Consider the following 27,330-nt stretch of genomic DNA (forward strand, 5'->3'; position numbering starts at 1 on the left):
AAAAATCCAGTCTTAGTTGCAATACAAATCCAGCACAAAGATGCTCCTGTCGCTGTCGACGCGGAATGGAGCCGCACCTGCATCTCGGGGGCAGTCGACGTCGCCATCAGCACCACCACCACCGTCAGCATCAGCGTCAGCATCATCATCGTCGTCGTCGTCGGCAGGGTCAACTCCTGGAGCAGCATTGACGAGCAGCAATGGGAAACCAGCCACTCCAGCAAGCACTGAAACGAGAAGCCGAATCGCACTGCCCGCCACTGCAGTCGAGCTCGGGAACATTCGGCTATTGCTTGTCAAGACTGAAAGTGCTCAACAAGCGTTCGCCACGTCCACGGCGCAGACAGCTCAAGCGCACTCTGCCTTGCGCGCTGGTCAACAAGGTCTCGCCCTTCTCCCCCTTCGCGTTTTCTACGTGGATGCCAATACCAAATTCTGTCATGTCGATGATTGTGGTCTGACGTTGATCATTGTTTTTTCATGTCATCTTTGGGTTGTGCTTTGCAGAGCAAACCCCAGAATTTTGGAACCAGCTCCAGCAGCTGTACGCCACCAACGTTGCCAAGTCTGCCGCTCAACTCCAGTGAGTGTGATGACCCTCTCCTCATGTGAGAAACGATCGCCTGATGTGCCTACTAATCTGCCCTTGCTCATAGGACACTGCGGGATGTTCAATCGCGACTTCGAGCAGTCATTGATGTCAAACGCAACCGCATTCGTGAGAAGCACTGTCGCACAGATCATGGACCCCAGAGTGCGGCGGTGATGGTTTTTGCTCATGGAATCGTCACCGTTTCTTTGTGGTTGCTGCATGCAATGATATGCGCGCGTGTGTGGTAGGAGAAACGCAACTTGCAGCCCTGCACTCGGCCGACGTGGGGAAACGCACCAAGCGGCGATCGTCCGTCATTAACTCTATTGTTGGCTACTTGCCAACCTGGAGAGGTAGCAGGTAAGAGTTTTGGCGTGCTGCACGTTGGTGATGGTTTGAATACTAATCTCGCCGCCATGTTCTTTGCAGCTCTGTACTCCCGCCGCGAGTCGGCTGTGTTGCCCCGGACATTGCATATCGTGTTCCTAATGGAGAACAGGTGTGCAGCCCAAAGCGGTGAGAAACAAAGCTGGCAGCAACCGTGTTTTCTGACGGTTGTTCTGATTTTGCAGGTTGCGGCGTACAATGCAGCAGTCGAAGAACCAGACGATCGCTGGATTCTCGCCACTGTCGTCAACTCGGATAGCCAGCAGTATGAAGTAGAAGACATTGTTGAGGATGTCAACGTCGACACGAGTCAAACGTAAGACGAGCTCGCGCGTCTCGATGACTTTACCGTCCTTCGCTCATGCTTGCTTTGGTACGAACCCGCTCCCAACATCAGTCGGCATTGGCTCCCGGCAAAATGCATTGTCGCCCTTCCTACCTGGCAGCCGGAGCCTCACCGTCACGAAGCATTCATATCGAAAGGCACCCACGTCATGGCCCTCTATCCCCAAACAACCTGCTTTTATCCCGCCGTCGTATTTTCACCGCCAACCGAAGTAAGGATGGTAGTTGTTTGGAGTCGTTTGGGTGTTGTCAACAATCAGGACGTCGCACGCCACACCTCACCGCGTTGTCTCCTATTCATTCTCTTGATTCCCTTGCTCATCAGACTCGGAGAGACTATTTACTGAATTTTAGCGATGACGAAGATGTCGACGGCACCACACCCGAGCGCGAGGTCTCAGTCAAATTTGTCCTTTCTGCGCGACCTCCACCAGTGTAAAATTCATGAACAACGTTGTACTCGGATGGAGAAAAAAAAAACAATGTTTTTTTGGTACTTTGGAAGACACGCTTCAGCTGGCCCGGAGCAGAAAAACAAATCAAACATAAAACAAACAAAACACAAAACACAGGCATCAGAGAAAAATCGCATCCTTCCAAAAGCATAACAAGAGAAAGTCAAACAAGAAGCAACAAAAAGGGGTGGAAGGGTCGAAAAACAACAAAAGCTGACAGAAGAAAAAAAAAAAAGGAAAGGGGGAAACAAAAAAAAAAAATAGAATGGGACGTGTTGTTTTAACGAGCGTTGACGCGGGAATCGCGGGCATAGAACTCGTTGATGACCTTCTCGGGGATGCGCTTGAGCAACTCCTTGGGGAAGATACGGAGCAGATTCCATCCAATCTCGAGCGAGTCGAAAATGGTGCGGCCGTCGTAAGGGCCCTGAGCAATGAAGCCCTTCTCGAACTTTTCGAGGAACTCGAGGTAGAGCAAATCTTCCGAGGTCAAGGCTTCCTCACCGACGACAGCCTTCATGGCCTGGGCGTCCTTGCCAATGGCATAGTTCATGTACAGCTGGTTGGACACGTCCGAGTGGTCGTGGCGGGTCATGCCTTCACCGATAGCGGACTTCATCAGACGCGAAAGCGATGGCAAGACGTTGATCGGCGGGTAGATCTGACGGTTGTGCAGCTGACGATCAACGTAAATCTGGCCCTCGGTAATGTAGCCCGTAAGATCGGGAATGGGGTGGGTAATATCGTCGTTGGGCATGGTAAGAATGGGGATTTGGGTGATGGAGCCGTTGCGGCCCTGGACACGACCGGCACGCTCGTAGATGGTGGCCAAATCAGTGTACATGTAACCGGGGAAACCACGGCGACCGGGGACTTCCTCACGAGCGGCCGAGACCTCACGAAGAGCCTCAGCGTACGAGGACATGTCTGTCAGAATGACGAGCACGTGCTTCTCGCATTGGTAGGCATAGTACTCGGCGGTGGTAAGAGCGAGACGCGGGGTGATGATGCGCTCGATGGTGGGGTCGTTGGCGAGGTTGAGGAAGAGGGTCGTTCGCTCCATCGAGCCGTTCTCCTCGAAATCTTGCTTGAAGAAGCGGGCAGTCTCCATGTTGACACCCATGGCGGCGAAGACAATGGCAAAGTTGTCCTCGTGGTCGTCGACGACGCCCTTTTTGACATCAGCCTTGACAAGGCCTGCTTGGCGGCAGATTTGGGCGGCAATGTCGTTGTGGGGAAGACCGGCAGCCGAGAAGATGGGGATCTTTTGGCCACGGGCGATCGAGTTCATCGTGTCGATGGCAGAAATACCAGTCTGGATCATTTCCTCGGGGTAGATGCGCGACCAAGGGTTGATGGGCTGACCTTGAATGTCGAGGTAGTCCTCGGCAAGCACAGCGGGGCCCTTGTCGATGGCCTTGCCGGAGCCGTTGAAGACGCGACCAAGCATGTCCTCCGAGACGGGGATCTTGAGGACATCACCAGTGAACTCGCAGGTGGTGTTCTTGGCATCAATGCCCGAGGTGCCCTCGAAAACCTGGACGATGGCGCGGTTTCCAGCAACCTCAAGAACCTGGCCGGCGCGCTGGGTGCCGTCAGCAAGGGTCAGGTTGACAATCTCGGCGAACTTGGGGAACTTGACATTGTCGAGAATGACAAGCGGGCCGTTCACACCAGACACGGTCTTGTAGACCATGCGAGGCTGGACGTTATAGTTGCGCACAGCCGCAGCGCGGTGGATGGCAGCCGCAGCCTTGGCGTCGTAAGTGGTGTTTGAGGGAGGGGCAGTGTGCACCATGGTCTAAGCAGGAGAAAAAAAAAAGGGGGAGCCAAAAAAAAAAAAAAAAATGAGCACGGATTGGGTTTGGATGAGTTGATGGTTTGGATGAGCATGAGATGCAGAGAAGGGAGAGTGCGCACTGTGTGTGTTTCATCAGGCAGGGGTGTTTGGAGCGTGGCGCGTGGGACTGCGTGCATGGTGCGTGATTGTCAGCGAGATGGGATTTGGGGGGAAAAAAGCAGGGATCGTTTTTTTTTTTTCTTTTCGTTTTTTTTTTTTTCTTCTTCTGCTTCTTTGTGAAAGAGTTTGATGGCGATTGGATTGCTTTGGTTTCGATCAAGTCACTCGAGCGTTTGCCACTTTCGAGACAGGGTCGTGAAAGTTCGGTCCCCAAACTCAACCAGACTGAGACAATTCGTGGGGGAAAAGTCGTCCCAGAAAAAAAAAAAAAAAAAAAAAGTGGGGAAAAAAAAAAAGAAGGGAAAAAAATCAATCACTACTCCACATGACTGAAGCAACCAAAAAAAAAAAAAAAAAAAGTTTGTACGTTGGCGATCAGAAGGCAGGAAGCAACGGCTGCTGTCCACGTCGACCAAAAGGGTGCAAGTTAGAGCCCATAGGACTGGTTGTCACGATCTGTCGCCTGCTCTGCAGCTGTTCAGCACAATCAACAACGGAAGCAGAGCACAACCAACAAGAAAAAATCAAACAAAAAAAAACTCGTTTTTGCCCTTTTTTTTTTTTTTTTTTTTTTTTGAAAGCGCACGAGGTCTTTTTTTGAAGCGCTTTTTTTTTCTTTTTCTTTTTCTTTTTTCTTTGACTCGAGTTGTTGAGGCGCTTTGGCCGCTTCTATCTTCATTCAACGGTTGCACTGCACCACAAGCACCAGCTGAAAGCAGTGGAACGTATGCAGCACGCAGTCGCAGAGCCAACGATCGCCGAACTGGATGCAGGCAAAAAAAAAAAAAAAAAAAAAAAGTGGGAATCGTTCGCCTTTGGTAGGATGCCAACCGCTGCAGGTAGCTGAGCGTAAGAAGAGTAGTAGTAGTAATAGTAGTCGTATGGGCCGAGTCAAGCGTCGAGTCGAGGCGGAGCGGGGGGCTGGGTGGGAGAGCAAGTCAAAGAGCATTTGAGCATCATGCCCGAAATCACTCACAGACAAAAAAAAAAAAAAAAAAGGAGAATGACCTGCTATGCTCTCCTGATTCGACAGCGCACAATGAACGATTGGCATTGCTAAAGTTGTGCGACAAGAGTTACAAAACGGCGATTCCGGAGATTTCAAGCGTCTTTGTGTCGAAGAGGGGTGCAGACGATGCAATTTTTGGAGGTGCAGAGCCAGTGTGTTTCGACCTTACCCGGAACTTAACCTAGAATCGTACGAAATGTATGCGGAAGTATCGTTTACTAAGAATATAGTGAAGAATGAGGGGAAGACCGATTAGGGATGAGCCCAGTTCGTACCACAAAGGAACAGGTTGCCTCTTTTTCTTTTCGTTAAATGGCACTTCCCGCTGCGCGCTCGCTTCCAACACCAGAGGACTCGCCAACACCAACAGTGCCCGGCATTGTTACATTTGTCATTGGCAAGGCAGGAGAGCACATCGCGGCGCGACAGCTTCTCGAGCTCATCCGCAACGGATATTCCGCGGCTTCGTTCCGCTTGGTTGCTGCACCTGGGCTGGCTTCAGATCAGCTATGGGCAGCGATTGTCTTGGACGCTGAAAACTCGCTTCCCAGTGTGCGTTTTGAGCGCTTCCAAGAGGGCTGCACGCCTGATTTTGGCGCAGTGTGCCATCGCCAAGACACAACGGATGGTTACACGGTCCTCGCCGAGCCCTTGCCTGCCGGTCAAATTGCCCTTTCTCGCGTCAAACTTGCCACAGACAAAGCGGAACGTCACATTGGTTTTGTACGTGACTCGACGGCGGTGGAAGTTCCTTTGCCGTTCGAAGAGTGGGTCAAACGGGTTGCTAGCATCAGCCCTCAACAAGTGCTGCAAATGACGACCTGTGACCCCCGCCGTGAAGCCCAAGACGTTATCGTCTCCCCGGTGGAGTTGAAGCAAGGCCCGGTACGTTCATCCAACGACAAAGGCGGAAACTTGGCTCCAGAGCTTCCTTGGCAAGTGCCCGAAACGGAGTTTGTCGAGTTTAAGCACCTCCGTTCGCCTCGCGTCAAATACGACGCCCTGTGGGAGCTTGTTGCCCGCACGCTTGATCCGCTGATCAACTCGTCGACTCGAACGGTCAGAGAGAGAACGCTTTGGATTGGAATCGATGAAAGCTCGACCGCACCCCCCGTGGCGTTGGGCCTTCGAGTGCAGGAATGTCGGGTGAACTCGTCCGCGAGATCGCCCAGACCAGACCCCGGCCTTCACAATCACGACAGCAGTGACCACAGTGACAGCATTGGCAAAAGTGACAGCGTTGACATCAGTGACAGCATTGACATCAATGACAGCATTGACAACAGCGACAGCGTCGGCAGCAAGGCCGACAGCGACCCATCGACTCACAACCAACGCGACATATTCACCACTCCACAAAGCTCGCCAGATTTAGGCGTCGAAGCGCGGTTGGACAAGGATTTGCAAGACTTTTTTGGCCTTCTCTTCCCTGCATGCCAGGCAACTGTTGCCGTGACTTGGTACAAGCTGCTCCCCAGCTCCGGAGTGCTCCGACATGTCGTAACGATTGGCGACAATGTCGCTCGAGACGACTGGAACAGCCTGCGTCGCCAGCTCCATGGGCACATGTTTGAGCTGGAGGATGCCCCTCCCATGATGATTGCTGTTGGTGTTTCGGATGCGGCATTGCCTCTGTTGCTTGCTTGGATTGTCGAGCAGAAAGAGAAGGCCAAACGCAAGTTCAAACAGTCAAATCAACAACAAGAGCAGCAGCAGCAGCGGCAGCAGCAGCGGCAGCGTTCCACCTCAACACAAGTTCGTGCGTTCGAGGCCGAGAGAGACACCGTGCATGCTCGTCAAGTTATTGGCATCCGTGTGGTGTTGCCCGAAAATGTGGCGCCAATCTATGTCCACGAGGGTCGCATCCGGGCGTTTGTCTACTCTGATCGACCTTCAACACCATTTGATGTGTGGCTGCGCGTTCACCCGACTGACGTGAGCGCGTTGGAGCTACTATGCAACGGTCTGGTTCACAAGGTCCTGGTGGGCGTCCCTCCGAGGGATTCCTGGCTGGCTGACGTCTTCTTTGACTCTACCCTTCCTCAAGTCGGCGCCAACTCTGTGCTCCAACTGGATGCGGCGCGTCAGCAGCGCCCGGGAGCCCCTGTGCTTCTTGTCGTTGTCATTGATTCCGCCACTTCTCACAATGAGCTCCAGCAGTTGGTGGCACGATTGGGCGAGCAGGATCGCATCATTGCTGTTCCTGTCGGCAGCCTGCCGCACAATCGGGCACCTCTCTCTGGTTTGGCGCGCGACCGAACTTGGTGCCTGCATCCCTACCTGGCGCTCGATTTTCCACACGTCAAGGAGAGTGCCAAGCAGGTTCGCGGCACGGAACGTGCCATTCATCGCAACAACCTGCCTGTTCGGTCCATTCCACCCCCGGTTCACTCGACTCTAGAAACTGAAACCGTTCGGCAATGGCTTCGAGGCTGTCTGCACCACGTTCCGGGCAACAATCAACTTTTGTGGGATATGATCCACCTCCAGGTGGCGGTGCAGCGCAGGCAAGTCGGGACCATTGTGGACCATGTAAGTGGTATGTTCCAGCGCTCCGTCCGTCGGCCGTCTGCGTCCGGTGTAGACGCCTTGCAAGTGCTCGTGCTCTACCGACGCTTTCGCGGCTCTGGCGCATCGACGATGTTGCGACTTGCTGCACGCGAGCTGGAACGCCAGAACTACCGTGTGGTTATTCCAAGTGACAATGTCCGCGGCATCACTCCGGAAGTCTGCGACACTCTGCGAGCAGACGGGCAGTTTGTCCTCGTCGTGGACGACGCTCCAAGTGACTGGCTATCGACACTCGTTCAGCGGACACGCGGTCGGGCTCCTCTTGGCGTGATCGTTGCTGTTTGCGATGCCCTGCCAGACTGGGCGGATACAATGCTAACAGTGGATCCGTTTCTGACACCGGCTGAAGTCGGCGGCTTTGTGACGCTTTATTCCAAACACTTCCCCGAAAGTCGCGAAGCGCTGCTTGAACTCCGAAAGGCCGCCAACTCAAGGCAGTCCGTTCAAACATCTCGCTTTACTTTTCACCTTTTTACTGTGGCCGTCACGGCAGCTCGCTGCAAGTTTCAACCACTCGAAGACTTTGTCGACACCCAGTTGGCGTCCGCGACGCGTTCGAGCAAGACTCTGCTCACCTCGTTGGCCATCTTGGCTCTGTTTGCTCGTGACTCGTTGAATTTGCCCACAACTCGCGAAGTCGGCCTCGACGCTGCCGCGCAAGAACTCGTTGGGCAACAGCAAGGGTCAATGTTCATTTGGCACCCGCTGATTGCGCTGCACATCCTCAAACCGCAACTGTCGACGTGGTCGACCGCGCCTATTGCCGGACTGGCTTTGATGATTGTGCACATTGCCCAGCACCTGGGTGATGCTCTTGATCAGCTATTGTTTCATCGCCAACGCGAACTCGGCGAAACTTTCACACCTCCGGTTCGGTTTGCCCTGCAGTTTCTGCCACAAACCGCCGACCGTCAAACCACCGTGCAGGCTCTGAATGCGCTGGTGGAAGACGTTTGCAGGTTTGGCGACCTCTCGTCTGAACGCTGCTTCTTGCTTGTGATCGTTTCCCGTATCTGCCGCATTCATCTGCGTTGGGCAAACGAAGCGCTTGCCTTTGCCGATGCTGCCCTGGCCGAGTTCAAGCGAAGAGCGTCTGCCACAGGAAGCGGCAAACCACGGACAGACCATGCGCTTCAGCACAACCGCGGCATGTGCTTGCTCGCCACCGATCTTGTTTCAGCATTTGGTCTGTTTCGCAACCTTGCGAACAAGGACCCGGAGAGGCAGCATTTCGACAGCTTCCGCTGCTGCGCTACGTATCGCGACCGCCTCGAGATTCTCCAGACTCCAAAGTCTCGCGAGTTGCTTGCATTTTGGGATGCGTATTTTGGGCGTGCGGATGTAGGGTGTGGTCCCGAGCGTCGACAAGCCCCTGTCCGTGATGTGCAGCCGTGGCAACAGCGTGGCATTCACTTCACTGACAAGGAGCTGCAGTTCATGTTGTAATCCATCCTCTTCACGCTGTTTTCTGTTGCTCAATTAAATGTGCGCGTCATACTTTTGCAAGTTGAACGAGTTTGAGTTGTCGGACTGTTTTGGACTGTTGTAGCAATTGCGACTATTGCTGCGTATTCTTGTCAGCGGGTCGACTCGCTGATGATGTAGGTAGTTGATGTTTTGCTTTGGGTCAACGACCGAATCAAGAATGTCGTTGAACTTGACGCCCCTCCTCCTTTTGCTTGTCGTCGTCCTACTGATCAAAAAGGCCGCTCTCTTTAGAAAGCAGGTGGGGAAACGCTGTTGAAATCTAGCACATTTCTTCGATGAAAGCTGATCGCCCTCGCATCTTGCATCTTGGACGAACGCGGTTGACTCTTGCCGCTCTTTACGACAGTGTCTGTCCCTCTCTTTGTCAGGGCAGCATGTTTGTCGACCGCTATCACGAGCAGCATGTCTTTTGTGGTGCACAGGCGGGCAATGTCTCGGGGCTCCGTTGTCAATTACGCTGCAGTTTACCACGAGTTCTGACTTTACTTTCCGAGCCACTAAGACACGACACGAGTTTATTTTTTTGGGCTTTTTGAGAGGTAGGACTTGGCAAACAACAAATGCGAGGAACAACAACAACAACAACAACAACAACAACAACAACAACAACAACAACAACAACAACAACAACAACAACAACAACAACTGAATCGCCGTCCATGCAAAACACAGGCAACGATTAGCCGCGGGCAAAAGACAGGTTCACGCTTCGGCACGGGGAACAATTCAGAAGGTGGAGCACGAAAGCAGAGAGCGGTACAGAGAACGAGCAACGTGTCCCAGGACAGGCAACAGGAAACACAAAGTACTAGCTCTTTGGTGGTCTCAACTACTCAGTGGAAGAGCGGTCTTGGTCCGCAGGACCAGCAGCAGCATCATCAGAAGCAGGGTGCACGCCAGCAGGAGTGACGGCTTCTTCCAACGCTTCGCGAGGAGTTTGACAGCATCCTCGGCGGCATCCTCGGCAGGCGCCACGTCAGGCGGAGCGACAAGCGCCTGATCTTGCGCATCGACAGCATCGACAACAGCATCGACAACAGCATCGACAACAGCATCGACAGCAGTCTTGGCAGGACCAGGGTCAGCATCTTCGACAGGAGTAGCGGCAGCAGCCTCGACAGGAGCCTTGACAGGAGCAGACCCAGCGGAGGTCGAGGAAGCAACAAATACCAAAGTGGCCCAAGAGGGTATCGCTGGCTTGAACTTAATCAGAGGGAAGATGGCGAACGACAGCTCTGGGTCAGTCTCCGTCCTCGCGTCCCCAAACACCTTGTTCTTGAACTCGTCACGGAGCACTTTCTTGGCCTTTTCACCGTAAAGCTCACGTAGCCCGTGGGGTCCAGACGTGTAGAAGAACCCCTGAATGTGAATTGGGATCTGTGTCTCCTTCTTCTGCCGCGGCATCAGCTGGAAGAGCGCAACGAACAGTGCCGAGCGAATCAGCAGCTGTCTCTGAGCAGCCTTGACAGGCTTTGGAGTGCGCTTGATCTCCACCAGTTGCACCCCAACATGAGGCTGCACAGGGTCATCAAGTGGTGCCATGGCATCGCACTCCACTTCGCCCAAATGCAGATTGAGCGTCGGCTTCAAGCGAGTGTGGATGCTGACGGCAACCAAGAGTCCGAGCTTGCCGCAGAGCATTTCGTGAAGGCTGGGAGACAACTCTGGCAGGGAAGAATGGTCGGTTGCCTTGTTGCACATGCCCTGGAACTCCGTTGCAGCATCGTGAAGCAGCCCCCCAAAGACTTCAGCCTGGCGGGCGCGATTGTCAAAGTCAGGCCAAAGGATGCGCAACTTTGCCTCGAGGGCAGGTTGATCCACGAGGTGCGAGAGCAGCCCGCCAGCGCCTGCGAGACTTGGCTTGATTTTCATCCAGTCGAGCGTAGGAGCAGAGCCGGGCATCGCCATCTCGCCGAACAAGGCATTCGCGGCCACCTCGGCATCCTTGAACAGAGTTGTAAGTTGCTCTTGATTCAGCGAGCCCACAGCAGGCAACCTTGCGACCACGAAGTTGAGTTCGTACATGAAGCGCAGAAAGTAGCCAGAGTCCTGCCACAGGTTCAATAGTGAAGAACACGCAAGCAACGGTAAGCTGCACTGTGCGGACAATGATCGCCCTCACAACTTTCAACGTTGTGTTGACTTACCCAGAGCCGATCAGCGATCTCGCGAGTGTGGCTCTGGACGTCCATGAGCTCAAACAGGCGTGCGCTCTGGGGATTCTGGTGAAATTCGCGATCAAAAGACGAAGGAATGACGATGAGTTGCCGAGAACGCACGAACACCAACTGCAACATGCTATTAGTGGTAGTCTTACCGCCTGCAGAAGCGCGACAACGACTTTGAGCGCCTCCTTGAGTGAAGCTAACTTCACGTTGGGCACAAGCGACGAGTCCTTCGTCAGCACCTCAAAGAGGGCTTCGGTCATCGCACCCTGCTGTATCTGCACATCTTTTACGTCTTTCTGCACATCTTTTACGTCTTTCTGCACATCTTTTACGTCTTTCTGCACGTCTGTGATTTGCGCTGTAAGGTGATCCTTCATGTCTTTCACTTCATTCCGCAACGAGCCAATCGCTTCTATAATCCTGTACAATGCGTAGCCAGAGCAGAGTTTGCGACACATTCAAAGCATTTTGTGTGATTAGTCGCTTGTTCTCGAATACGAAACACTAACCAACTGCTGCTGGCTTGCCAAAGAAACGAGGGACAAACAACAACTTCCAACCTCCCTCCCTCTGTCCCTCCTTCCCACCCCCCCCCAAAGCAAAAAAGAAGAAGAAAAACGAACGAAAAACAAAATCAAAATCAAAATGGTCAACAGAGCAACGGGATTACTGGAAGGAAAGAGAAAGGAAAGCAGAAAAACACAAGCAAAGAACAAAAAAAAAAAAAAACACAATCAAGAAAACAAAGGCGAAGCCCAAGAGCGCATCGCGCAACCCTTGCGCCATAGTGACACCCAACAACATCAATCAGCAACACGCCATTCTGTCATGGACAGACAGAGAAGGCCATTCATCCACGCATCTCATCACTGCATCATGGGGTTTCATCCCATTTCCAGCATCTCTTTTCGCCATCCCCTCCTGCCGACCGTCGATTCCAACGGCGAGCAAGAACCATTAACAATCGCAACGCAATGCCAATGACACTTCATCAACGCATTGGAGTCTCGTCTCGACGTCTCCAAGGAGGAGTGGGTTGAGAAAAAAAAAACCGCGAAAAAAATATGGCGGGAAATCAGTTGCAGATGAACGCGCGTTTTTGAAACAAGCGTTTTGAAACAAAGGACAGATTCACTGCCAGCATCACACTGCCCGCATCGCACTGCGGACATCCCTCCTGGATAGAGCATAGTGCATTTAGTCAGCAGCGTTTGTCGGTTTGGGCGATGGGGGGAGGGGAAGCGGTGGACTGCTCCCGAGGGACGGAGAGGGACACCGCGCTTCTTTTTTCTTTTTTTTTTTCGCGCCTTCAACCAAAGCCGCAAACGAACTCACGGGAGTGGAAGGGCAGCAAGCTCCTCAGGCGTGCTCGCAGCGGTCGTGCTTGCAGCGGTCGTGCTTGCAGCGGTCGTGCTTGCAGCCGTTGTGCTCGCAGCGGTCGTGCTTTCAGCCGTTGTGCTCGCAGCGGTCGTGCTTGCAGCAGTCGTGCGAGCGCCGCCACGAGTGCCGCCACGAGCGCCGCCACGAGCGCCGCCACGACCGCCGCCACGAGCGCCGCCTCCACCACGTCTCGAAGTAGTGCTCATGATCGCCAAAAACACCAGAGAACGACAGACAAAAACGTGAAAAGGTAATTGTAACAAAAAGCGACTGTTCTCTAACTCAACACCCAAAACGGCGAGATAGGGATTGACAAGAATCGATGAAAGCGTTTTCAATTCGAGTTGAGGTGCGCGATGGGGTGGCCAAATAATGCGAGGAACTTGCAGTTGTGTGAACGACTCGAGTTCGTCGTCGCAGTCAGTCCACTGGTCCTCGTCGTCATCTTCAGTGTATTGCGCCTCGCTATCATCAACAGTAGCAGCGTTGTTGTGACTGGCAAGCTTGGCGTCTTGTTCGTAACGCTCGAACGACGAATCGAGACTGCTGCTGCTGTCCTTCGAGTCGTCATTCGTCGTCGGCTCTGACGAAGAGCTGGAGAATGTGTCATCCAACTGTGTCAAGTGCATGTAAGATTTTCATTGTAGAACGGTTCTCTGCAAGATAACATGATGACAGCGATGGGTTCAAGTTTTGCTTTACCGAGTGGGCCATCCAGGGCATGTCGAGAGGCAGAGGCTTCACTGCGTCCTCAGCCAGATGATGGAACCGTGTGTCCGGATGGTGTGTCATCTGCCCAGAAGCAGGGAGAGGCGATAGGATGGTGGTCATTCGAGCTGTCGACGGGCAATGGATGGAAAATGGTGAAAAAGCAGCTTTTCTGGCGCCGACCAACGGAGAAACCAAAGATGATCAAACAAGAAAAAACAAAAAGAGTAATTCTAACTTTCTAAATGTCGATTACTTCGTTTTGACGCAAGCAGCTAAATCACAGTCAGGTGCAACCAGGTGCTTCAGACATCTTGTCGACTTTGTGGTCAAGATTCGGAAACCAGCTTTGGATTCATTGTCCCCGTCCGCCGCCCTCTTCAAGCACGCTACAATGCTTTCATTCCGCATTGTGGAGTTACTTGGACACGTCTTAGTATGCGTCCAAGTAGAGCAGAGTTTGAGCATCACTAGTTCGCCAGCAGAAACATCTACGAAAAAGGCTTCTCCCCTTCCCGACCTCCTCCTCCTCCTCCTCCTCCTCCTCTCTTCCCCTCGCTCCAGTGAGCGCCCATAATTACATGCTCAATAGGAAACAGGATGTGGCTACTCATTGGTTGCAGCCATGGAACTTGGTGTTGTTGATTGGAAGTCGTAGAGGATCACGAAACCACACCCTTCTGCCCCCCCCCTTGCATCGCAGATCATGCTGTTTTGATAATGTTGATGCTTGTGGTGATGAAGACGCATGTGACAGGGATGGGCTGGCGTGTCAACCTTCTCTCGCCCTGCGCTTTCAAATTAGAAAGAACGACAAATAGATCGGCGTTGTCGAGTGGAGTTGATAGATTTTGGGTTGGTTGTTTTCGTGGCAGAGTTCCGTAGCATCGAACAAAACAAGTCCCTCTGCAATAGTTCCTGTTGTGAATAGAAATCTACTTGAGCTGACCTTAGCAAGGGGGAGGAAGGGGTCTCGGAGTGAAAAGGGAAGGTTTGGGAGGGGGAGCCACTGTCTTCCTTTGCATAATACAATTGTTCAATTTCTTATTATTGCATCGTCATGTCGCTCCAACCCGCTTGCAATGCAAGAGTGATTGTGCAATGGTCTTTCGGTTTTTTGTTTTTTTTTCCATTTAATTTTCAACTTTGAGCTTGAATATATTTATTTGCTCGCTCTCCTAAAAGATCGTCGATCCAAAAGGTTAAAGCTTCCGCGTCCTCGATTTTACAATGTCCAAGTCCGAACTCGCCTGCGTTTACGCTGCCCTCATCCTCCACGACGACGACGTCGCCGTCACCGTAAGTGCAACACCCTCTCTTTCATGGTTGACAACTGCTTGTGGGGGGAATGGGGAAAGGAGGGGGCGCCCGAAGCTTGAAGCGAAAGAAAGAAAGAAAAAATTGGCTTTTTTTTTTTTTTAACTTGGCTCGCGATGGCCTGGCCTTCTGGCCGTGAGCGCTCTGGACTTCCCTTCCAGCCTGCGCGCGCCTCTGCGTTGGCTTGGTTGCCAGGTGCGTTGGTGGACATGCCCAGTGCACTGTTCAGTGCAACGCGAACTTGAACAAACGAAAAGGCAAAAAAAAAAAAAAAAAAATCAACCACGCGGTTCAAGATCTTTGTCTTTTTTTTTTTTTTTTTCTTTGTCTTTTTTCTTTCTCTGCTTGCTTTGGTTCTCGTCTGCTTCTCCGCTCTTGCCTCTCACAGAGGGAAGCAGTTGAAGCGAGGTGTTAACACTGTGTGCCCTTTCGAAGCTGGTCTGTGCTGCAGCGCTGCGGCTGACATACGATTTGTTCAAATGCGTTGTGCAATATTGGCTTTTTTTTTTCTTTTTTTCTTTTTTTTTTTCTTCTTTGGCCATCGTTTCGTCGCTCACCCCCGTTCCACCTTGTGTTTCACCCCTCCCTCACACAGGCCGACAAGATCTCCAAGCTGATCTCGGCCGCCAAGATCGACGTTGAGGCTTACTGGCCCGCTCTCTTCGCCAAGGCTCTTGAGGGCCGCTCGATTGGCGACCTCATCGCCAACGTCGGTGCTGCTGGCGCTGCCCCCGCTGCCGCTGCCGCCCCCGCCGCCGCTGCCAAGACTGAGGCCAAGAAGGAGGAGCCCAAGAAGGAGGAGAAGAAGAAGGAGGAGTCCGAGGAGGGCGACATGGGCTTCGGTAAGCTTGCTTGACTTGGGTTTTTTTCTCCCTCTTTGACCCGTGTGTTTGCCATGCGGTTTTTTTTTTTTGTTTTTTCTTCCTCTTTGATTTTTTTTTTCAATCCTTTCTCCTTTGCTCCGCTGTCTCGGTCATTGAAGAGACCACCATCTTTTATCGTGATGACATACCTAATGCTTTCATTTCACAGTTTGGATGACGCACAGCCCATTGGTGCTTGTGCGATTGAGATCAACTAGTATTCCTGACGTTTTCTTCCTTTCCTCTCCTCTCTTGTTCTCTTTCGTTCTCTTTCTTTCATGCTTTTGTTCGGTTGAACGCTATGATGCAATTAAACCTCTCGGGTTGGCCTTGTTCTCACCTTTCTCGCTCTTTGTGTGCCCCTTGTCAGGTCTTTTCGATTAAGCACCTTCTGCTTCCGTTCACTTCACTCCCAATCCCCGATTTCTCTCGGTGGCTTCCCGCATCGATGTCTAGTGCAGTGCCTTGCTGTGTGTTTGCCACAAAACAAACTGTCCCTTTTGTTCTGTGAATGAAAAATGTCGGTGTTCAAAACCCATTCCAACTTTTCCGTTGATCCGAACTCGGATACAAGTGTGCAGTATCAGAACAACCGAGAGGCGAGGTTGCAATTTCGTCTATTAACAGAAGGAATAACATAGTGGTACAGGATGACTAACAGTACAAAAAGTGAGGTACGGACGAACGTTTCCCCCTTTCTTTGTTTTTTCAGGCCTCCTCGGCTTCGCCAAGGTCTGCATTCAACAAGAGGGGCTGGTGCTGCTCTGGTTCATCATTGTCAGGAGCAAGACGGCTCCGTGTGCAGCAGTTTCCAGAACAGAGCACACTTGTTGCGGTTGCGCACTGTACAATGGCGAATGCGAGCAGAATGCAGGCGAAAATGGTGGCGCCCCACTCGAATCCGACAGCTGGAACGATAGCTCCTCCCATGATGGGCCCAATAAACTCTCCGAGCGAGAAGATGCATGCGGCAATCACAGACACTGCGTCCGACAAGGCGTCGTCGTTCGGATGCCGCGTTGCGCCCGCCGCAATCAGCTCGGGGACGATCGGGACGCAGGCTACGCTAATTGAGAGACCAATGGCTGCCATGGAGGTCCATGCGACTGCCTCGGTCTGTGGCAAAAACGGAAGCAATGGGCTCGGGCCAACAATGAGGTAGGCAATCACGGACAGGACCGAGCCGACAGCCATCAACGCTAGCGGCGAGATGCGTTCGGCTAGCATGCCAACCAGCGGCGAAGCGACGCCATAGACGATGGAGATGACGAGAAACATGATGCCGACAGTGCCGGGCGACATGTTGAACGTGTCGCCGCAAAACGTGGACAGCGACGGATCCAGATAGGTGATGGCCGCAATGCTAAGAATCGCCGCAAAGCATCCAACCCAAATGCGAGGAATGCGCAGCAGCTTTCGTGGCGTGGCAGGCGGTAGCAATGCATGTGAAGAAGAGCGTTTGCGCGTGTCCGTATGCGCCGCAGGGTTTTGTTTGGCTGCCTCGATGGAGTCGATCGCAGTCACTCCTTGAGATGACGACGCAGGAATACACAGCAGAACGAGCGGAATGGTGCAAAACTCCAGACCGCCGCAAACGAGAAACGGTAGTCGGAATCCTTGCCAGTCATACAGAAATCTGGCCCCAACAACGCGCGCGACAATACGGAAACAGCATAGGAGAGCATGGTCAGTACTACGTTTGGGCAATTGACACTCTCGTGCCATGCTTTTGGTTGGAAAAGAGACGTTGGTGGAATCGGAGACTTTGCAAACCAACAATTTTTTACACACATACCCGCCAAGCGGAGCGCCGCCGCAATATCCAAGGCCCGATGCAATGCCAATGGCACCAAGCGCAGATGCCCGAGTATCCTTAAACTCTGCTGCGGCGATTGCGAGAGCGGCCGTTCCGACAAACGCCGACCCGACTCCCTCGATCAAGCGCAGTATGACGCAACCCGAGAAGAAGGCCGCGCCGTCGGGCAGAAGCGTCGTGAATCCAAACAGCATGGTGGAAGACGCCTCGATGACAAGGCCCGTCAGGAGCAGTCGTCGCCGCCCGAGCTTGGCCATGAGGCCGCCTGCGAACGGCGACACGACCACGACGGCCGCCGCCAGAGACGCAAAGACCCATCCCGCGGCCGTCTGGCTCACAGACTTTGCATGCGCTTCGTCCGTGTAGAACGGCGCAATGAACGAGTAGACGACGGAAGTGGCCAGCTCGATGGTGAAGAGCGCGGCAAAGACGGCTCTCCGACGTGCTGTGGAGCGACGTAGAGCAGATGGGTCTGGCTTGAGCGGCATCGTAGCATCAGCGACAATAGCAGAGGTTGTCGTTGTCGTCGTCGTCGTCGTCGTCGTCGTCGTCGTCGTTGCTTCTACTGGCAGTGGTGGTAGTGCTGGTAGTGCTGGTAGTGGTGGTGGTGGTTGAGAGTGATGCTCCATTGCTGTAATCGTTCCGTTTCTGAGATTACGTAAACCAAGTCAGCTGTAACTCTTCCTTTATTGCAAACATCAGAATAAAAAGGAGAGTGAACAACAAATTCAAACACTTCCAACATTCAACCATCCTCCACTTTGTCTACCCGGCTCTGTCTCTTCTGTACTCAAACTTGCGCACTCTGCACACTCTGCTGCGATCCTCTGACAATTTTGTTGCGCAATGTCAATGACTGAGCTAACTTCTTGTTGTTATTTGCTGTCGTCGTATTCATCCATGTCGTTTGTCAATGCCAACCCTCTCCCTCTCCGTCTCCCTCTCCGTCTCCCTCTCCCTTCGTTCCGCCAACCCTGTCTTCCCTTCAGCACGTCGTTTCAATCGCCAAGTGTTGCCAAACCTCGATCGACTTTGATGCACTATTGCTTTATGCTTATGCTTTGGCTTTGGCTTTGGCTTGGTTGCTCCAGTCTTCTTCGTTCTTGTTCTCTCTTGGCCCTTTTGAGATGCGTCTCGCCCGCCATGTGTCGGCATCACTGTCGGCCGTCTCTGCCGCGTCGCCGCTGCTTCCCTCTTCCGCTGCCTCTGCTGCGTCTGCCTTGTCATCAGCATCATCATCATCGGTGGTGATGAGGGGACCCAGCACTGCTGCAGCAACTGCGCGGTCGTTTGCAATGCTGGCTGCTGCTGGAGTGACCGCGTGGACCAGCGCGCCCTCCATCACTGCCTCTGCGCCGGCTCCAGCGCCGCAGCATGACTCGCAGTCCCAGGCTCAGCCTCAGCCTCAGGCTGGCAAGCCCCGTCGTCGCAAGGTCGTGGACGACGAGCCGCCAAAGCCAGTCCGCAAGGAACCGCCGCCGCCGCCGCCGCCTCGCTTTGCCGGTCGCAGCAGCAGCAGCACCAGCACCAGCGCAAGTCATCACTCTGGCGCGCCGACGCACTACCAACATGGCACCTCGTTTCCCAACAAGCGGGCTGCTGTCCCGTTCTTCCAGAAGGCGCCATCATCGTCTGTGCGGCCCCGCTCTGCCTACGACGCGCGCCCTCTTCCTCCCCGCCATTCTGGATTCCAATCCTCCTCGTCGTCATCATCGTTAAACTCAGCGTCATCATCGTCGTCAGCGGCGTCGTTTGCACAGAGTCGATTGGACAGCTCAACACGACCCGAATCGTTCGACAAGTCGGCCGTTGTCGAGGATCCCATCAACCGACCGATCCATTACATTTCCACCGACGCCGAGGTCGAGGCTTTCCTCCCGATATTGGCAGCCGCTGAGACGATCGGCCTGGACACCGAGTTTCTGAGCTTCCCTCGCTACACGCCGCAGTTGTGCGTGTTGCAGCTGTCGACCGAGACGGATCTCGGCATTGTCGACGCGCTGTCCATCAGTCCTGAAATGCTGAAGAAGCTCTGCTTGCGAATCTGCGAAAAGCCAGTCATTGTGCACTCGTGCTCGTCCGATTGTGCCATTCTGTACGATATTGCTGGAACCTTGCCCGCGAAAGTGTTTGACACCCAAATTGCGGCTGCGTTCTGCTACCCAATCATGATGATGGGCTACGGCCAGTTGGTTGAGACTCTGTTCGAAGTCCAGGTCGACAAGTCACTCACTCTGACAGACTGGTCGCTGCGCCCTCTGAAAAAGGACGAGGTGGCATATGCCATCAGCGATGTCGTGCACCTCCACGCCATTCGTGACAAGCTGAATGCTCGTATTGCCGAGCTTGGCCGCACAGAGTGGTTTGAAAGCGAAATGGCGTCGGCCGTCTCCCCTGCCAAGCTCATGTCTGCCATTCCGTGGGATGCCTGGAAGTTGATTCGTCGCATTGGAAAATTGGTAAGTGAGATTTCTTGCAGTTTTTTTTTTCGGTTGTTGGATTTTCATTTATTTTCATTTCAAACCATCTCCGCTCGTCTTGAATCGTTCGTGTTGTTTCTTACCTTTGTGAAAAAAACTCCGTTTGTGCGAACAACCAACTTTGACGACGTCTGCAGCGCGATACGGCGAGCTTGTCTGTCGTTCGTGAACTTGCCGCTTGGCGAGAGACATACGCCAAGGAGCAGAACATGGCGCCCATCCGCATCATCCGCGACGAGATTCTCATTGCAATCGCTTCGGCGCAGCCCACCACTTTCGAGCAACTCAACCGCATGCAATCATCCAAGAACTTTTCGCGCCACAACGAGGCCTTGCTGCGCGTCGTCCAGGCTGGCATCAGCGTGCCGGAAGAGCAGCGCCCTCCCATGCCGCCACCGCCAAATCCCATTGCGGACATTTTGCAGCAGCAGTTGCGTCTGTGGGCGCGTATCAAAAGTGCCCAAATGAGCATTGCCCCCGATCTCTTGCTGACCAACCAGCTCGCTACGCAGCTCAGCGAGGCTCCGCCTGCAGATTTCGGTAATCGGGCTTGAATGTTTGCGCAACTTTTGTTGTTGGGAAGGGAGAGAAGGGGTGTCGTGTCGTCACGTTAGTCGTTGCACGCCGAATGTGGTGCTCTTGCTAACCTATTGGAGAGGGGGTGTGTTGGATTGGTTTAGATAAAATTTGCATCGAAAGCTTGCAAGGCTGGCGCGAGGAACTTGTTTGCCACGATCTGATTGCGATGCATCACGGTCACTTGAGTTTGGTACGTCTCGTTGTTCAAACCCCATTCTGCAACCTGATGACCTGTGTTGAAGTGCCTAACCTTGGTGTATTTTTTTTTTTGCCTCGCTTTTGTTTGTTGACATCAACTTTGATCAACCCCGCTGTAGCGCTACAATCCCGTCACTGACCAGGTGGAGACGGCAATGCAAGAAAACATCCAGGCTCCGCCTCAAGCCGCTTAACGACCACGCAACCAAGTGGAGCACGGACACGGACATGCGAACAATACTTCCAATTCGAACAGCACGCAGGTTCTCTGAACATGCATTTTCATCAAGTTTGTTTTTTTTTTTTTTTCCTCAACTATTGAATCTATTAAATTCCCAACCAAAACGCCTCATGAACCGAAAATACACAACGGATGCTCACTGATCGTGCAGTCGCTCCAGAGACCATGTCACAGAACACACAGGAGTATCACACAACACACTCTGACTTTACAAAAGACCTTCGCGTTCAAACCAACGATTTGGGCACAATTCTGACTTGCAGTGGCTTGTGCCAATCCTTCACCTCGTCGTGATAGTACACGTACGCTCGCGAAGCTTCTGCCGTGTACTGTCCTGGAGTCTTGGCGAGGACGTCCAGCACGAGCGAGGTCACGGACGATTGGGGCCGGCTGGCGTCCTGGCTGTAGGGCATTGACCTCCAGTACAAGATGACGTCCCGATCGCGAAGCTCGTAGAAGCTCACGTCGCCCTGTCGGACCCATTCTTGGAGCTGCTCCTGGCGCGGCTCAAACCCAGAAGGAAGAGCAACGATGGCAACAACCATGCCGGTTCCACCTGCGACAGACTTTGCATCCAAACCAGTGCGATCGGTCTGAATATTGACGACAACGCTGCCCATCTGTCCTTCGACAAAGTCGGCAGAGGCAGGGTGGGGCGGATTGAGCGAAAGACTGAGGCGCACGCGCGATGATTGCCGGTGGCCATCTCCTGGAGCGGCCAGAGTTGAGCGCTGTACTCCCGCGGCCTCATTGGCGCGGTACTTGGTTGTCCAGGAGAAGCGCAAGCGCAGTTTTGGCACGCTCACGCTCACACTCAACGTACGACGACGAGACGCCGTGGATGCGACGACGTTGAAAGCAGTTAGTGTTGCCTGCGGGTCGTTGGAGGGAGGGCGCTCGAGCAGACGCAGACGCGACAAGTCAATCGTCAGCGGCTGTGCGCCTGTGGTAGAGGCGTCAAACGGAACTTGACCAAGAACGTCGCCATCCACCTTCACAGTCACCACACCGCTCTCGCGGACACGAGTGGCGGTCGCTTCGTACTGCATGATGGCCTTGAGCGCAAGCACGGTCGCTTGGGTAGAGCCAAATCGTCCCTCGGCGCACCGAGTCGCCAGCCATCGCAGTGCAGACTCGATGGCGGCGGCATTTTGAGTGTAGTCATTCATCCAGGCGAGAATGGCAATGCTGGTCGTCTCGATATCCAACGACTCACCCGAGGACCGCGTGATGGTCGTGGCCGCATTGGTCACATGACCATCCTCCTGTTGAGACGCATGCAGACGCAGGGCAAGCTCAGAGCCTCGCTTGCGATCGCCCACATTGTACAGGGCAGCGGCCAGCAATCCGACATAGTACGAGTCCTTGTTGCCCTGTTCGTAGTCGGCATACAAGGCTTCAATCTCGGGCTCAAGACCGCGGAGGCCAGCTGCAGTGAGTGCCCAGACAATGTACGCGCTGAACAACAAGAACAACCCAAAAAAAAAAAAGGTTGGGGGGGGGGGAAACGAGTCAGTCAGCGCTCCACTCGTAATCGCAATCAATGCACAACAAGAAACAAACGACGACAGGCTCCATCCAAACAGCAAAACCGAACAGGCTTACTTGGTCACGTCTTTCGGCGCACCACCAAAACTGTCTAGTTGCTTTGCATCGAGCAAGAACTGGCCCTTGCCGTCGCGCCGGGAGAGGAGCCAGGTTTTGGTGCGCTCGAGCATTTCAGCGTCGACGTTCAGGACTTGCGCCATCTCGATAAACTGCAACAGTCCGTACGCGGTCAATGCCTCGTGCGCGGGTGCCGCACCAAACCACTCAAAGCCACCTGGAACCGTGCCAGCTGCTGCGGGCGCATCTTTGACCTCATAGCTGATGAGCCGTTGGTACCCGCGCTCGAGCATTGCGCGTGCACCCTCGACGTCAAAGCCTTCGTCGGGATGCGAGATCATGTACTGGAGCGCCATCGTCAGCGGGTAGGTGGTGGAGCTGGTTTGCTCAAAGCAGCCATACGGCTCTTGGATGAGCGCTTTGATGGCGGCAGTCAGCGAGGCGATGGGAGACAAGTACACCAAAAAGGTGGACTGGTCGGAAAGCGCAATGGCCGAGTCGCCAAAGACCAGCTCGTGCTCAAATCCAGCCTCCTCGTCCGGAATCACACCGCCTAGGGACAGCGTGATAGGGAAACCGCGCTCAACAGCAGTGGTGGAACGGACTTGAACATCGGCAAAGAACGAAGGGCTTGCGCTCTTTGCCGCTACGGAAACCTGCAAGGGCCCTTCTGCAGCGGCTGCCACAAAGAACGGAATGTAAGTGCGCAGCGTCTGTCCGCTTGGAATGACCACCCCGGAGGCTGCGTAGGCCAGACCCTCTGCTGACGTCTGCAGCCGAATTCCAGCCGTTTTCCACGCAGTCCAGTCGTGTGCGTACTTTGCCAAGGGAAACTGAGCCAGAACACTGCTGACATCACCCCGGGTCTGAGAGGAATCCGATGGCTTCCATGCGTTCACGAGCTTTTCCGTAATGTGCGCCAGAGGCAAACTCGTGCTGTCCAGCGGAATGCACCACGAGACGTTTGCCGCAGCAACCAAGTCAATTGTCGCGCTGGTCGTGCCTGGATTGCTGAGCGTGATGGGGACGAGCAGCAAATCGCCAGCCGTAACGTGCGCCGGCAAGGCAGTGTTGAGATGGAAGGGGAGCTTCGACGTCACCAGAGTCCGCTGAGTAAATCCAAACGAAGACGAATTCGATCCGGCCACTCGTGCAACGCCATCGGCAACGACACGGAAGCTGGTGACGGCGTCAGAGAGTGAAAAGCTGATGAGAACTGAACCTGTAGTCGGCGATAATCGCAGCGAGGGACAAAAACCAAACAAACACAAAGGGGGGTTAGTAGGCAAGAACGTCACGAACAAGAACCAAATCGCCAACTGAAAACGCATCAAACCTTGTGCGTTGGTTCGAAGACTCGGAGCCCAGAAGATCGTTTCAGAAAAGTCGTCACGGACACCAGGCGTCTTGTTTGCTCGCGGCTTGTGCGAAAAGTGCCTCAGCAGCGACAAGTTATCGCGGACTGGCATGTAAACTGGAGGACGCTTCTTGAACATCCCGCCAATCGCAATGTCACCGGCCGGTGCAAAACCAGCATCTGGAGGAAGAGGGGCGTCCGCATCGTGGTCGAGAGGCGCAGGTGCCATGGGTTCCATTGCGGCAAGTTCGCCTTCAGCGGCAAAGAACACATCAGGCGCCGCTGCGTTCGCCAACATGGGAACGGCGGCAGCTGCAGCATCTTCAGCCATGTCAACCATCGGGGGTGCCGGCATGGCAAACTCGACACCATCGTCTTGCGCTGCCATCGCCATGGCCATTTTTTCCATAACGGGCGCGGCACCGCCTGCCAAATTGGCAAACATTCGGTTACGCACTGTGCAAGCGCACCAGTCCAGAAGCAGAGACCGCAGATCGTAAGTGAATCGTGATTTCAAACACCCAAAAAGCAAGATCAAGCGCCAAAAAAAAAAAAAAAAAAAAAAGGAAAATACGTACTTCCACCTCGTCGGAACATGGGCTCAATCTAGGCACAAACAAAGAGTCAGGCAACAACAAGCAATGTACGAACAAATGGTAAGTGCAAGGCGGCAGTTGGCAGCCATCTGCAAAACAAAAAAATGCGCGCTACCATCGAAGTGCCTAGCGTGCGCTTGCGCTTGCCATTGACATTCTCATCATCACCGTAGAGCACGGCACTCAGTGAGCCCCAGGAATCCTCAGACCACACCCAGCCCTGGGTTCCGAGAAGCAGATCAATCTTCTCTTGAAGCGAGGCTTCGTCATAGACGGAAGCATCGTTCGGCTCAGGAGCCTCGAATAATTCGTTGTACGCAGGTGCATCCAGCATGTGTCGCGCTTCGTCGCCCAAGTAAGCTTGCACTGGAACGGACGCTGCGCGCCGACGGCGCTCCACGAGAGTGAGGGCAGAATCATCCGTGACATGCACGCCGATGAGCGCATCACGAACAGCGTGCCCACTCGCATCGCGCGCCGTCAGCTTCACAGTGACGCTGCCCGATGGGATCAGCTGGCTTTCGGGGCTGACCACTTCGGCCACAAGTTGCATGGCAGCTGCGGGATGGCGGAAGACTGTCTTGACAGCGACGACGCGGAATTCCGAATTTCTAAAAGATGCAAACACACAAAGGAGGCAAACACACAAAAGAGGCAAACAACAATGACGAGGTGAGCATCCAGTAGGTGCGCAAAACGACATGTGTGACACAAAGCTGGCCGACGCACGGGTGAATGGGGCTCGGCTCCAGCACAACCACACGCAGCACACCGTCGTAGCTGCCTGCGTTGAGAGAGAAGGACGTCGGAGTCTGCCGCGAGGTCACGCGGACTTCGCGTTGGTCAATGTCGAGCTCGCGACGTGCGAGAACCACCTTGTACTTGCCAACACGAAGAGTACTCAGCTCGGCGTGCACCATGTTGCCCTCGACACGGGCGTTGGTCACAGTTGCTACGCCAGACACGCCGATGGGCACCTCGACCGTGGAGGTGATTTGAGTCGGGCTGATCACTCGAAGAAAGTACGAGACGTGGAGCGCACCCCCAGCCGGATCGGCATCTGCAACGTTGGTGGCAACATCGACAGGCACAAACGACAGATGGGCTCGACCCTCATGCTTGGTCGCGGCGGTCGCAATGACCTTCAGGGTGGCCTGTCGCACATGTGCACCTGCGGGTACTCTGCGCTCAACGAGCTCCACAGTGACATCGACGGGCTCCTCCTTGTCTGGATCTTGGTTGTTTTCCGACTTTGGGCTGATGGCTTCGACGTAGAGACCTGCCGGAAGTCCGGGCACGACTGCTCCACTCTATCCAACAACAAGCGCGACATTGAGCGCGACGTTAGTTTGCAGCAGAGCGAGGGAAAAAAGAAAACCATGGAGCGTGTGCAAGCTGCGGGAGATGGCGTACCTCGGGGAAGACGCGGAGAACAACGGTCGTCTGAATCAACGGCACCGTTTTCGCCGTGGTCTCGAGCTTTCCGTCGTCGTTCACGGTCACGGAAAGAGTCGGGGAGTCGACCAAGCTGTTGGACAGCGTGAACGAAAAGCTGGCCTGGCCAGGCTTGTCAAGCTCGGCAAATCCAAAAGCCAAAAGCCCATCGCGGGAGTGAAGACGGTACTCGATCGTTGCCCGTGAGGTAAGCGTTCCATCAGTGCGCTTCGACTATTGCCATGGGCGTGACACCGGAGTGCACCATAAAAAAAATGAGCGCGCGCGGATTTGTGCAGGGGCAGCAAGTGGCGCGCCAAATCAGAATCAGCAATTTACCGTCAACGTCGCCTCGACACGATCGCCAATCTTGTATGCTTTCTTGTCCAAGTCCAGCGATAGAATCAACGAGGGATTGGAGAACTGGCGCACTGCAAACACGCGCTCTGCTGGCGGAGCACTAACAAATAAAAACAACATCGTCAGGCACAACCAGGGCTCAAACATGCATCACACTTTTACTGCACATACCGATCGGTAGACGACTTGATGAGAATCTTGTAGTCGCCGCCGGGCAAGTCTCGCGGAATGGTCCAGATGGTCGACATGACCGAGTTGTTGGCAGCGAGCGATTCGAACGCGGCGACAATCGCGCCCGACGGACCCTTGATCTCCACGGTACGCGTGCATTCATGCGTGGCAAACATGGCAGACGTGGCACCCAGCTGACTCGCAGTCTCGTCCGAGACGGGTGCCACGTCACCGAGCCAAGAGCACTGGAAGCTCTGGTCGAGCGGCATGGGCTGGCGTGTCAGGGCGTCGACGACGAGTGCGCGCACATACACGCGCTCTCCCGGGCGATACACGGGCTTGTCTGTCTCCACGTACGTCGCCCAGCGTCCGCTGTCCGAGGTGGCGGACGGATATGCGCGCTGCAAGTCAGACTCGCTTGCCGAGGTCATCAGCGACATGGCTGGCAGTCGCTCTTCGGCGTCGCCTGCAGTCATTCATAGTTGTGTAGGTTGATCACACAAGCAACACATGCACAGAGCACACCACACGCAGCCACACAAAGTGAGTCAGTATTGGAAAAGTGACGCGTCATCACGAGTATCGCTTGTTGCTTTCTCCCCCCTCCGCCTCCGCTGCTTCTCTTCGCCCAGCGTCAAGCAATGCAAAGAGAGGGGGAAGCCAATGAACAAAGTAGAACAAGCAAGCAGAAACGCATCCAAAGCGACTTGCTGGAGCGCAATGAGCAATGAACAACTGGGACATGCACTTCACACCTATGACCGTTTACCTTGCTGAGAAACGACGCCTGGTCGAGGCCGCTTCACAAACCGACGAGGGGCGAGGTCCTGAGCTTCGCCTTGGCCGAATTGGCCTTCGTTGCCCATGGCGTGGCCCCCGCGGTGGTGGTGGTGCTCGTGGTCGTGCGGGTGGGGCGGGACGCCTGGGAATCCAGGGTGGCTTTCCGTCGCCTGCATCCACCGTCCATGCGTCGGGGCATACACAAACACGTAGCCAGCCCACAGCAGCGCAATCATGGCTGTGAGTATTGCCAGCCGGCGAGCGCTCAACCGCGACATGACCTGCTCAGAAAACAAGAAAAGAAAAAGAATAAAGAATGAGCTGAAGCTCCAATCCGAATTTCCAGCTGTAAATGAACAAACACAATGAGTGCAGCTACCTCGGAAATCGGCGGTATCCATCGTTTGATCCACTTTCATGTTGTAATGTAATTGTTTGTTTGGTTGCCATGTTCGCTTCCTGATGCAAAT

General features: G+C 54.0%; 8 protein-coding genes across 9 annotated transcripts; 4 read left to right on the forward strand and 4 right to left on the reverse strand.

Moving 5' to 3' along the window:
• The first annotated feature begins 16 nt into the window (after positions 1-16).
• On the forward strand, positions 17-1,885 carry CAOG_00906 (hypothetical protein). The gene is made up of 8 exons (XM_004365720.2): positions 17-383; positions 508-583; positions 657-718; positions 841-952; positions 1,022-1,091; positions 1,165-1,295; positions 1,377-1,536; positions 1,650-1,885. The coding sequence occupies exons 1-8, from the start codon at positions 41-43 to the stop codon at positions 1,761-1,763; spliced, it is 1,068 nt and encodes a 355-aa protein (XP_004365777.2). The 5' UTR covers positions 17-40; the 3' UTR covers positions 1,764-1,885.
• Positions 1,809-4,507, reverse strand: CAOG_00907. 2 transcript variants are annotated; one of them, XM_011271649.1, is made up of 2 exons: positions 4,107-4,507; positions 1,809-3,580 (listed from the first exon to the last, which is right to left on the reverse strand). In XM_011271649.1, the coding sequence occupies exon 2, from the start codon at positions 3,575-3,577 to the stop codon at positions 2,060-2,062; it is 1,518 nt and encodes a 505-aa protein (XP_011269951.1). In that variant the 5' UTR covers positions 3,578-3,580; positions 4,107-4,507; the 3' UTR covers positions 1,809-2,059. The 2 variants fall into 2 exon arrangements, with proteins under 2 accessions (XP_011269951.1, XP_004365778.2); XM_004365721.2 differs by lacking the exon at positions 4,107-4,507 and adding an exon at positions 3,700-3,988.
• A 553-nt stretch (positions 4,508-5,060) lies between these two features.
• Positions 5,061-8,932, forward strand: CAOG_00908 (hypothetical protein; the record flags this gene model as incomplete). Its single annotated transcript, XM_004365722.1, has 2 exons — positions 5,061-8,761; positions 8,869-8,932. 2 exons carry the CDS (start codon positions 5,061-5,063, stop codon positions 8,930-8,932), a joined length of 3,765 nt encoding a protein of 1,254 aa, XP_004365779.1.
• Positions 8,933-9,632: 700 nt separating this feature from the next.
• On the reverse strand, positions 9,633-12,561 carry CAOG_08454 (hypothetical protein; the record flags this gene model as incomplete). The annotated part of the gene is made up of 4 exons (XM_011271724.1): positions 9,633-10,856; positions 10,955-11,029; positions 11,125-11,395; positions 12,311-12,561. 4 exons carry the CDS (start codon positions 12,559-12,561, stop codon positions 9,633-9,635), a joined length of 1,821 nt encoding a protein of 606 aa, XP_011270026.1.
• A 1,662-nt stretch (positions 12,562-14,223) lies between these two features.
• On the forward strand, positions 14,224-15,781 carry CAOG_00909 (hypothetical protein). Its single transcript, XM_004365723.2, has 3 exons — positions 14,224-14,362; positions 14,976-15,222; positions 15,614-15,781. Exons 1-3 carry the CDS (start codon positions 14,294-14,296, stop codon positions 15,625-15,627), a joined length of 330 nt encoding a protein of 109 aa, XP_004365780.1. The 5' UTR covers positions 14,224-14,293; the 3' UTR covers positions 15,628-15,781.
• Positions 15,782-15,841: 60 nt separating this feature from the next.
• Positions 15,842-17,688, reverse strand: CAOG_00910 (hypothetical protein; the record flags this gene model as incomplete). Its single annotated transcript, XM_004365724.2, has 2 exons — positions 15,842-16,879; positions 17,039-17,688. 2 exons carry the CDS (start codon positions 17,686-17,688, stop codon positions 15,952-15,954), a joined length of 1,578 nt encoding a protein of 525 aa, XP_004365781.1. The 3' UTR covers positions 15,842-15,951.
• A 471-nt stretch (positions 17,689-18,159) lies between these two features.
• CAOG_00911 (hypothetical protein) lies at positions 18,160-20,700 on the forward strand. Its single transcript, XM_004365725.2, has 4 exons — positions 18,160-19,518; positions 19,677-20,079; positions 20,220-20,308; positions 20,436-20,700. The coding sequence occupies exons 1-4, from the start codon at positions 18,187-18,189 to the stop codon at positions 20,508-20,510; spliced, it is 1,899 nt and encodes a 632-aa protein (XP_004365782.2). The 5' UTR covers positions 18,160-18,186; the 3' UTR covers positions 20,511-20,700.
• On the reverse strand, positions 20,546-27,218 carry CAOG_00912 (hypothetical protein). Its single transcript, XM_004365726.2, has 10 exons — positions 26,850-27,218; positions 26,081-26,546; positions 25,889-26,009; positions 25,529-25,783; positions 24,845-25,425; positions 24,231-24,726; positions 24,098-24,125; positions 23,499-23,975; positions 22,163-23,384; positions 20,546-22,015 (listed from the first exon to the last, which is right to left on the reverse strand). Exons 1-10 carry the CDS (start codon positions 27,136-27,138, stop codon positions 20,785-20,787), a joined length of 5,166 nt encoding a protein of 1,721 aa, XP_004365783.2. The 5' UTR covers positions 27,139-27,218; the 3' UTR covers positions 20,546-20,784.
• Positions 27,219-27,330: the final 112 nt, after the last annotated feature.

Source organism: Capsaspora owczarzaki (assembly GCF_000151315.2).
Source record: "Capsaspora owczarzaki ATCC 30864 unplaced genomic scaffold supercont2.1, whole genome shotgun sequence".
In the NCBI taxonomy this organism is placed as follows: domain Eukaryota; class Filasterea; order Ministeriida; family Capsasporidae; genus Capsaspora; species Capsaspora owczarzaki.